Source organism: Necator americanus, chromosome I (genome assembly GCF_031761385.1).
Source record: "Necator americanus strain Aroian chromosome I, whole genome shotgun sequence".
NCBI lineage: Eukaryota > Metazoa > Nematoda > Chromadorea > Rhabditida > Ancylostomatidae > Necator > Necator americanus.
This window is the reverse complement of record NC_087371.1, coordinates 27,915,338-27,926,082: the sequence shown is the minus strand read 5'-3', so window position 1 is coordinate 27,926,082 and position 10,745 is coordinate 27,915,338. Positions and strand designations below refer to the sequence as shown.

The 10,745-nt window shown below is 41.3% G+C and overlaps 2 protein-coding genes across 2 annotated transcripts; both read right to left on the bottom strand.

Annotated features, from left to right (window-relative positions):
• Nucleotides 1-160: 160 nt before the first annotated feature.
• On the bottom strand, nt 161-2,174 carry RB195_007083 (uncharacterized protein; the record flags this gene model as incomplete). Its single annotated transcript, XM_064180516.1, has 5 exons — nt 161-184; nt 309-439; nt 1,528-1,568; nt 1,640-1,704; nt 2,148-2,174. The coding sequence occupies 5 exons, from the start codon at nt 2,172-2,174 to the stop codon at nt 161-163; spliced, it is 288 nt and encodes a 95-aa protein (XP_064037381.1).
• A 1,099-nt stretch (nt 2,175-3,273) lies between these two features.
• On the bottom strand, nt 3,274-8,174 carry RB195_007082 (uncharacterized protein; the record flags this gene model as incomplete). Its single annotated transcript, XM_064180515.1, has 9 exons — nt 3,274-3,390; nt 3,514-3,597; nt 3,729-3,864; nt 5,730-5,822; nt 5,884-5,962; nt 6,025-6,154; nt 6,211-6,310; nt 6,365-6,451; nt 8,119-8,174. 9 exons carry the CDS (start codon nt 8,172-8,174, stop codon nt 3,274-3,276), a joined length of 882 nt encoding a protein of 293 aa, XP_064037380.1.
• Between the last annotated feature and the right edge of the window lie 2,571 nt (nt 8,175-10,745).

The window sequence follows — 10,745 nt, the reverse complement described above, 5'->3', positions numbered from 1 at the left end:
GAAATTGGCCTTTGACATGACAACAAAACTCAAGTTCATGAGCATTTATTCAAAGCATTTTTACGTGTACACTGAGGCCTCAAATACAATACCTATAGAATCTATCTTTCATTAACCGGATAAAGCATCGGATGCAATCAGCAGGATTTCTGTTTTTGGATTACAGTCCATACGCTCCACCAGCCTAGAAGTCTTATTCGAGTAAGCGTTAAAATCCAAGAACGACAATTGCCCGCGTCGTTACCAGGACAACAGCCGAGCAGATGGCAAAAGAAATGTGGGCCAAAAATAACGGAACGAAAACAAACGTTGATGGCGTCGCATTCTTCTTGGCTGATTGGAGCCCTACGGAAACGGTGTGGAAGATTCTCTTCGGAGATAACTGATCCATGACTAGTATGTGCAAGCGATCCAGATGATGGTTTAGTTGAGGAGGTAACTCAAAAACTGTTTTATAGTGAAGAAACAAAGACTAAATAGCAAGTCGAAGTAAAGAAGTTGAATTAGTAAGAACTAGTACCGAAGGATTTACAAGTTTTGGATATGTATTCTCTTACTTTCATCTCAGAGGTTGCGCAAATTGAGGACCCGAAAATATAGTAACACAATGTTGAATTATTGAATTGAACAATTGAAATATATGAAATGTATATTATTCCCCGTTTCCTTCGATTAGATTTTCAGCGTCAAAACTGGCCCTGAAGAAATCTCTAACTTGCATTAAATTGCAGAGTACAGAACCTGTCATTTGAAGCCGAGTTAGAATGACAGTAAGTTGTAACATGTAATTCAAAAAATCTCTCTCTCTCTCGACACTACGAATGGGACCTATCTGGTTTAGATTGGAATAATGACCCTCGTAAAATGAAAGAACCTTGAAAGAACTAAGATCGTTGATTCCTAATTTCTTCGAGGATCGGTGTTGGGTTGGATTACTACCTTTTTGTTGTTAAGGGCTCATATCATAGACAACGTGGAGAAGAAATAAGCATAGGATATCGTTGAATACCTTCGTAATAATGTGAGTAAGAATAAAAAAGGAAAGAAAAAAGACGAAAGAAACAGAGAAGAGAAGGAAGAAGTAAGAAGAAGAAGCAAGGATACAGGGTCACTATCGTGGAAAAAACCGAAAAACATAGGTGCGACGGGGAGAAGCCGGACCCATCTCGAGTGAAGCGGTCCACCCATTTAAAAAACCCCTTTCAGGAAAGCTGTAGTTGGGGGGAGAGAGGGAGAAGGGGCACTCAGTGGCGCATTTATTTCTGAAGCTCTATCTTACTTTTTTTCTCAGTAACATTAGCTTACATGCCATAGGTCAACTAAGACTAATGCTTACGTCATAGGGTCCCGATTGATTTAGTTATTTACTTCCCGAAATAAGAGCGCGACTGAGTGCCCTCAACCTTCCCCTCCCCTATGTGAAAAGGTCCATATAAAATACACGGAAAGCTGAATGAACACAAAAAATAAGATCGTTAGAAGAAAATTCAAAAATGACGACAATCAGACTTAAAAAAAAACTGATACCTGGAGAGCCGGATGTCGCAGAGACCGAAGCGGAAGTTACCCTACAAATTGTTTTCTTCTTTCTTTTTTGTTTCGTGAAATCTCTTCGCTCAGGAAAAGCTAAGAAACGTACCGGGAGAAATTTGGCCTCGGTAGCCGTGCGCCAACGAATTTAATCATTGGAATGCGAGCAGCAGCCTAAACATATGCAGGACATTTTGTGCAGAAACAGATTCTCCATATCAAAAAAAAAAGAACACCACAAAAGCTAATGCCCTAATAATTCAGTTAGTAACCAAAAGTACCGTCTTACAATCGCACAAATACTTGGCTAAAAGGGTTTGTGGTGGTGTTAAGAATACATGGACAAGGATCAGTTATTCTGGCTAAATTTCTTGTGTTTCTCAATCTATTCAGGCATTTGAATGATGTTTTAAATAAATAAAACTCCAAAGTCCTGTTAATGGATAAAGTTGAGATGAACAAATTCACGCCCTCATAATTTAGTTAGTAAACAAACAAACAAGCCAAAAAAGATCGAAGTACAAATGTATGGTAGAGTTCCCTTCAGGAAAACTACGATGTCACACGTGAAACGAAAAAGGAGGGAACTTCAGGATACAATAAATAACTCAACTCACCGCATTTGCTGACGTCGAAACAAACATATCGAAGTGAAGCAACAAATCCGTACACAAAAGAAGAATTCTATCCCATCCCTAGACGTTAAGTATGCTGTGCCATGTGCACGTCACGTGAAACACCTTCATTTTACAGCGAACCATGGAAGGAAAAGAATTTGTGATTTCGGAAACATGGTTGTGTTTCTCAATCTATTCAGGCATTTGAATGATGTTTTAAAATGCTGTTTGGTTTTCCTGAAATGGGAACACTTGCTAGGATTCTGATTTTTGCATGAGCATTAGAGTGTTTGGTTTTGAATGAAGTTCAGTAACTCGAGCCAAGGTTGATGCTAACCGCGTCGCTTTCCAGTATATTGCAGAACTTTCTCTAACAGAAGCCATACCTTACTGCCCTCATTCCTTTTTCCAGTGCATAGTTGGTGAAAGATGGTAGTTTACCCTCTTCCATGTCCCATCTAAATTCCGGAAAAAAAACTATGTGATCCCAGAAAACTGTGGGATGGATAAAGTGTTATGCGTTAGTCAGTCAATCCTCTTAGTATGCTCCAAAGAACTCACTTCAATTCAGAATCGCTTCAGATTTAGAATCGCATGTCCTGCCTGTAACTATGGGGAAGAGCTATAACTATATCCTGCCATATAACTAGGGGGAAGGGCGCCGTTGTATTAAGTCAGTTTTTTATTCTCACACAAACAGACACAGACAAATCCGGTACAAATCTATTAATCTTGGAAGGATGAAAGGTTTGGTTGGCACTAGGGTGGTTTCGAACCGTAAATCGATAGTGCACTACCGGCGGAACCTCTTACAAACTGCCCTAGTCACGAAGTCATTAACTATCCTCCAAACGTAGCTATGTTCACAGAATTTGAGCTTTTTTGGTCATTAGATTTCACCAAATTCATGCTTAAATTGCTGAAAACTATATAGTACTGAAATATTCATCTTTTCAGTGCAAGTTCAAAATTCTTTTTCTTGCAAAAATCAACTTAAGAATTCGTTTATTGTATTTTAAAGGGAATTCATTGAATGGTATTCTAGTTGTTTGTGAATCAGGACTGCAATTAAAAAAGCATTAAAATAAAAATTATTCATTAAAGCCATGAACAAATTTTGAATAATTTAAAGAGAATGAATACGTTGATAGACGAAATGTTGGTCTGCGAAAATCCAGTCAGGTTGTAGTGCCATCCACTCAGAATGAACGCAGTCATGATATCCTGCTCGGATTTCTTCATCCTGTATGCACCAGCGTACGAATTACGACCAACAAACATTGTGTGAAGATAATATGTGATAACATGTGATATGAATAGATAATGGATGAGCACACTAGAATACTTGACAAATTTTAAAATGTACCGGTTCTAAAAGAGAGGCGATAAGTCGTCGACAGGCTGGCGAAGGAGTGGAATCCGGAAAGGAGATTGTTGTTCGAGGATTGTCCTAAACCGAAATTGCTAACCATAACCATTTTGTTCAAGTGTACCGTACTACCGTAAGTAAAGTGTACTAATAGTTTCACAGCCCTTGCAACAGAGAAATGTAGAGCTACTACAAATTCCAAAAACTCTTACCTTTGGCCATTTCCCGACCAGCATAGTATACAAGACAACTCCTAGCGCGTACCAGTCAGCTGCGTACGAATCATAAGGCTTGTAAAGAGTTATTTGTGGGGCCGAATAAGGCCTAGTGCCACAAAACGACCGTGACCTATAAATGAATCTAGTCTATTGCGGTATAGTCGACTCAAAACGACTTGAAGCTTGGTGCAGTTGCGTAAGCGGCTGCGAAGCGGCGCGGTAGAGCAAGCCACCGCGATCGAGGTGGTGATCGCGAACTGCAGCGATGAGTGGTCCTAGCAAGGATCCTCTCCCCATCGTAGCCGCTCCATCGCACCGCTTTGAGCTCAGCTTACGCAACTGCATCGTGCTTCAAGCCGTTTTGACCCGACCATATAATCTATAGTCGGGTCAACACGGCATGAAGCACAGTACATCTGCGTACGCGCTCGAAACGGCGCGGTGGAGGCAGTAGTTGACACTGAGGAGGGACCATCGCGAACTGCAGCGATGGGTGGTGTCAGCAGGGGTTCCGGTACGCTCCTAACCGCTACGCTTTACCGCGCCGCCTCGAGAAAAGCCGCGTCCGCAATTGCGCCGTGCTTAATGCATTTAATTTACTATTTAATTTTTATTTTACTTATTTTGACCCTACTATATATGAAATTCTACTTCATGCTTATAGACTTCACATGTCAATGGATTTTGTTATCAAAATTTTATGCTTCTTATGCTTTTATCTTTATTTCTATGCTTGAAGTCGTATGTTCCTATAGTTTTTTTTGTTCTAATAAAAAGAAACTTATTTTATTTAACCATTTGAATGCATGCGAAATTGATCTTTATCATAACCGATTGGAATAGTATAATCTACTGAAATACTTCCTTCCTAGTATGCTGAGAATGAGACGTACTACTCCCGGAACGAGTTCATCCCTCATGTTACGCATATAAAGAGCAAACTGTAAAGGGAGCACATCACGAAATCGACATTTGTGGAAATACCACGGAAAATTTAGGGTTCGAGGAGTATATCACGATTATGTCCGGGTTTCCACTCAATTTTCCCTGATCGTCCTAAAAAACGGGGTGGGAACGGCGTTTGTTCCTATGAAGTGTGTTAGAAGGCGTCTCCCATAAATGCTCCACATCCACGTGCGAGCGGTCGAAAATCAATGAGATCTCCTTACTGATCTGTTCAAGTAAAACCAATGAATAGGGTGGTGAGGACACCGGGACGTGTTCAGGTGGACGCGTTGAGAGCAACCATTTCAGTATCCAGGATCATGAAGGAACACTAGTGCCATAAAGGAATGCTGTAGGTCCATGAATAATTTTGGAATTCTAAAGTTGAAGGTTTTTGTTGCTGTTCGCAGTGTTTCGTTATATTTCATAAAATCAGCTGCAAAGGTGAACTCAAGCAAACCTCATCATAGTTCTAAAAGATTTGCTCCTACAGGATATCATCGTCGCAACTGTACTCCTTTTTTATGCTATGTATTTGAATAAATAAAGTTCTCTCCTACGTCAGCGATCGAAGATTAGAGACGCCGCCGCGTTTGCCAAGGAAAGCAAAATAAGGTGGGCCGGACACGTGATGCGCTTTAATGACAACCGTTGGACCAGAGCCGTGAGCGACTGGGTTCCCCGCGATATTAAGCGCACTACAGGAAGACCGCCGACCCTATCAGATTTCTTCACGAAGTCCCTCAAAGAAAGGTATGATGCTCTTCGTGTCCCACGCGAAAGGAGGAACCACCGAGCTACTCTGGCACGCGATCGGGACAAATGGAAGAATTACTGGCGCCCGCTCGACCAGCTCGAAGATCAACGGGAGTCAAGGTGATCAAGGTGATGTATTTGAATATAAGTCAAATTGTTTAGATGAGAAAATCAGATAGTACTCGCGAAGCTGAAAGCAGTGGATGTATGACTGTTGAAAAAAATATCCGAGTATTTCAGGACAAAACAAAACAAAAGCTGTTCATGAATTAATTGAATGAGTTTGGGTCCCACCTCTCTCGGCGAGCAATGAATCGTGCAAAACCAAAGTCAGCTAGCTTAGCGTCTCCGTTCCCGTCAATCAAGATATTTTCCAGTTTTATATCGCTGAAAAGGGAACTATTATACCTTTTACCCAAAAGGAGGTCTGCATACATTAAATTGTTACCGATGTACAATGTTTCTTTCATGAAGATAGTGGACGGCCTCTATAAGTTGCCGAAACATGCGCACGCCTTGTGGAGCCTCTAAAAATGTGGAAATGGCTCCAACTTTATCGATCGCCTTTTTCCACGTAAATTTAGCAAACCTTTGATCCGCTGTTCTTTGAGAATCAGCTCCAATAAGGTTCCCCTATGATAAAATTCCGAAATGAGAACTATTTTCGTCGTAGACGGCATCAGAACGGCGAGACATCTTGACAGATGCGGATGTCTGACCTAGCAGTAATCCAGTAAACATCAAGAAGCTGTGAAATAAATCCAAAACACTGCACTTTGATGGTGATGTCTAGTTCCCTTGGTAGGAATTTCTCTGCAATCGCCGGTGGCAATGCTCTCTTATTGATAATTTTTACAGCAACCATACCTCGATAGCTGGAAGCAATAATTTTAAATAGGAATTTTGTTGACGTAAAACACATGCCGTACAGCTGGGAAAAAGTCCGATAGACAACGGAATGGCTTGTGACAGCGATCGGAGGTTCATTGAATGGAGCACACAGAGTTTCACGTAGGCTAAAAGTTCGTATTTAGTGTAACTTTCGGATCCAAACCAACTGACTTCTGGTGGAATTTCGCATGTGGTTGCACTCAACGTGGCACATTCGCTATTTCCTATCACAAAACTGAGCGAACTTGCCACTTTTCACTTTGGGACTGACCGCTTACGCGTATTCGCAACAGAAATCAGCTCTTTTTGACTAGACTCTATGTCAAGAATAAGAATATTCTACTGTAACAGATAGCACAGACATGTACTGTATTCTACTGAAATACTGGCTTCTACTGTAACAGCCTGTAAGGTAGAATAAGAATATTCTACCTTACAGGCTGTTACAGTAGAAGCCATTCTTTCAATTCTGCCGTTCCTCCCTATCAAATTGCTGTTCTACTTTTTACTTTAAGTTAACATACCATGAAACTGACTGCAGTGTTCGTATCTCTACGAAAATACCGGGTGTTAGGGTTGTACATTATGATCCATGATCGCACTCAATTCTCCCTAACTGTCTTGAAAAACACCGTGGGAAAAGGCCTTGTTCATCAAATTCTCCTACGAGGCATCTGGTAACGTGACACGACACTCATGCTAGTGTAGATACACGCGTCTGTCAACGAACGGGAAAAACAGCGTCAACGGCCCATCTATTGTCTCCTCATTCGAAGACGCGGCGTATACCTGCACGCGACAAGTCGTCAGATGTCTCGTAAAAAATCGATAGAATAGAGGGCTTCCTATGCCTATGATTTTTAGGGGAATTGAGAGTAGTCGCACCCAAACTTGTTATTTATACCTTTAACCCTATCTTTTCCTGGAGAGCTCCAAACATAATCAATTTTGTATACTGCCTTTAAACCATCATAGATCTTACCTATTTGTTTAGTTTACAGTTGGGTCAAATCAATATTGAGCACGGTGTATAGTTGGGTCAAAACGACATGAAGCACGGACCGGTGCGGAAGCGGCCGAGCTCGGAAGCGGTGCGGTGGAGGCAGCGGTTGGAATCGAGGTGAGACCATGGCGAGCTGCTGAGGTGGGTGGCGGTAGCGAGGATCTCTACACGGTCCCACTCCGCTTCGAGCGCAGCTGCTTGCGCAAATGTCCATACTTCATGTCATTTTGACCCAACTATAGTTGCATGAGCATGAGTTGCATAAGTGACATTAACAAAACTCCCCTCACGATCCTAACCTCTAACGCACCGCTTCAAATGCAGCCGCTTACATAACTTCACCGAGCTTCATGTCGATTTGACCCAACTATATCAATGTGTGCGGTTGTGTTTGAGCTCCTCGCTAGGTCGCTAACATAGGTTGCTTCAACTCGAACACCTGATTACTTGTATCAGATCAAGATGGGTAGATTAGTACTAATTTTGATCTGATGTAGATAGATCGCTGACAACTGCCAGCTTCACCGCGCCGGTTCGACCGCAACCGCTTGATGCAATTGTCTCGAGTTTCAGGTCTTCTTGACCCGATTGTATTCACCCCCAACTCCCATACCATCAAAGTTTTTTTCGTGTTTTTTCGTTTTTATTATGTGCTGGTGCTTCCGCTTTATCTTGAAACCTTTGAAAAAATTGGAACGAAAATGAAATCGAGTAGGGCTGCCACTGTTGCTCTTTTAAATGAAGAAAAGCTAAAATAATACATTCCATGTATTGTAGTGCAATACTGACCCTGGAAGTAATTGCTCTGTAGAAGTCGAGACCGAAGATGGTTGTGAGGTAGCCATAAAAGTTGATTATTAGAAAATGAAACCTATTCTGTCTTTCTTACTGGTCGGGAATAGTGCACAAACATGAAATGCTAACAAAAATATAAACAAGTACCGTGTTTTTCCACACTTCATGGAGGAAAATTGTACCAGCGAAGTGTGGTTGTTATGAAGAAAACATATATTTGGAATAGGACATATTGTTTGAACCCTACAATTCATTTACAGCTTATATACATCTTTGTTGGCACTAACTGGTAACAGCAATATCCTGCTTTTTAATATCTTAATATCTATCCTTTTTTTCATTTTCCTTCACTTTACTTCTAAACACTGGGTATGTTATGAAGCTTGTGTTCTTTCTTTACTTTCCTAGAAATATGTAAGTTTCATCAACTTACTACAACAGAGCAACATGGTAAAAATTCAGTACCTCACTACGGTGGGTGGGACCCAAGGAACATGCCCGTCTACAGTCTGCTGGTTCTTCTCTTGGGTTCCAGAAAACCGCTACAGTGTGGCAGATTCGGTTGCATCCAATTTTTATGGGTTCCCTACTAACTGAAAGCGCTGTACATAACTTAAACACGCGATTACTGTAACGAAAAGAATCAGGAGATCGATCCCTAGCTCGTGATATGGTTGAGTTCTAACCGGGATGGATTTGAATGGAACTTACGCGTGTTTTCTCCCGAGCTACAAATTAACAAACAGACTTCAAGTATAAATGGCAAAATCGTGCGTTCCATCCAGCCATTTATACTTGCGCATGATTTAATCCTAACTGGTACACTCAACCTTACCGCTTTGAGCGTAGCTGCTTGCGCAACTGCACCGTGCTTCATGTCGTCTTGGCCCTATTATGTATGTAGCCCCATGTTCGTTACTCTCATAATGTTAACCTTTTTTTCCGAAATTGAATACATGCATGCAGACACCCGCTTAAATAGTAGTTACCAGTTTACTTGATCTGACGCCGAACCCTTATCTTTATCACAATGATATTGACGTTCATTTTATTCCAGGTTAGCGCATCATTCTATGTTAATTGCGGGGAAGAAAGATGGTGAGAACTTTGTCCAATGTTTCGAAGAACGATTCCAGTTAATGGTTGTACGCGAAACGTACGGTGCTGTTAAATAGTTGAGCACGGAGCTGAGTCTTTACTGTCTTTAGTAGTCTTTACTCTTTACTAGTCTAGTCTTTACTTTACTCTTTACAGCACGTCTTTACTGCACTCTACTTCTTATCCACTTTACATGCGTCCAAGTCGTTCGCTTCCTCCTGCCCAGCTTTAAGTTCATTTTCTGATCTACACATACATAATGGGTGCATTCATATATAATGCTGCTGCATAAATCCCAGAATACCTTTGTGTATCGAGTAGGCAAACCTTATAGTAGGTTGTCCAAGGCTTCCTTGTCTTCTTCCGTCCAAACCGAGTTTAACGCCTTCCCTACGCCCTTAAAATTGGGAGCAGCGGTATTTTCACTCTCTTTTTTACTCAATAAGTTCTGAACTTTGTGTATGCTTAATCGTGCTGAACTCTTCTTGTGGCCATCCATGCACGCGTAACTAGTGTTCATCTTAGACATTTTCAATATTGTTAATGATCACTCTTGTAAAGATGACGGACAGTAAGCAGACAAGGCGATAGTTCCCGATGTCATGTGTATCCTTCTTCAAATATAAATAAGTGAGTTAAATAAGTAGATTTATGTTTTCTTGTTGTGTTAGCGAGGTTTTCGTGAAACTTTATTACTGGCCTGACATTTGGACAACTTCTTCATTATCAAAGGCCTGAAAATAGTTCGAGGTCTCTGATGCTATACATATATCATCAAGCTCCTCCTCTCTCCTTCCCAAGCCTCCACATCGTTCCAATTACAGCGCGGAAGAATTCCAAAAGGAAAACAAACTGATCAGCTTCGCCGACTGGCGGGTTTGGTGTTCACTAAGTTCTTACAGGATGTCACCCTGGACGAATGAGAAATAAATAACCTCTACACGGAGTTATTTATCCTGAAGCTAAACCAACTACCTCACATACGTATTACAGATAGTAGGATCAAGACGACATGAGGCACGGTGCAACTCGGCTTCTCTTGAAGCGGTGCGGTGGAGCGTAGCGGCTAGGAACGTACTGGAACCCTTACTGACACAACCCATCGCCGCAGATTGCGATGGTCCCCCCTCGGTTCCAAGTGCCTCCACCGCGCCGTTTCGAGCGCATACGTAAATGCACCACACTTCATGTCTTTTTGACCCGACTATATGATATGCATACCATATGTGGGACAAACAGTCAGTAGTGCAAAAAAAAGATGTATGTTGCAGTAATAGATCACACAAATACTAAGAATTAGGAGAAAAAGTGATTCAAAGCTACACTCGGGTATTCCATTAGTGTTTGGTATTAGTATTCTAGTATTTTGTATTTATATAGTAGTTTAATTTGTATTGTGTCTTTGCATAATCGGACTCGCTTTTTGCTGTTGTCTGCTGTGAAATAACCTGATATGGATTGAAAACGAAAATCTGAGGAATTAATCAATTTTGCCTGCCAGACATCCAGATTTTCTTTTGACC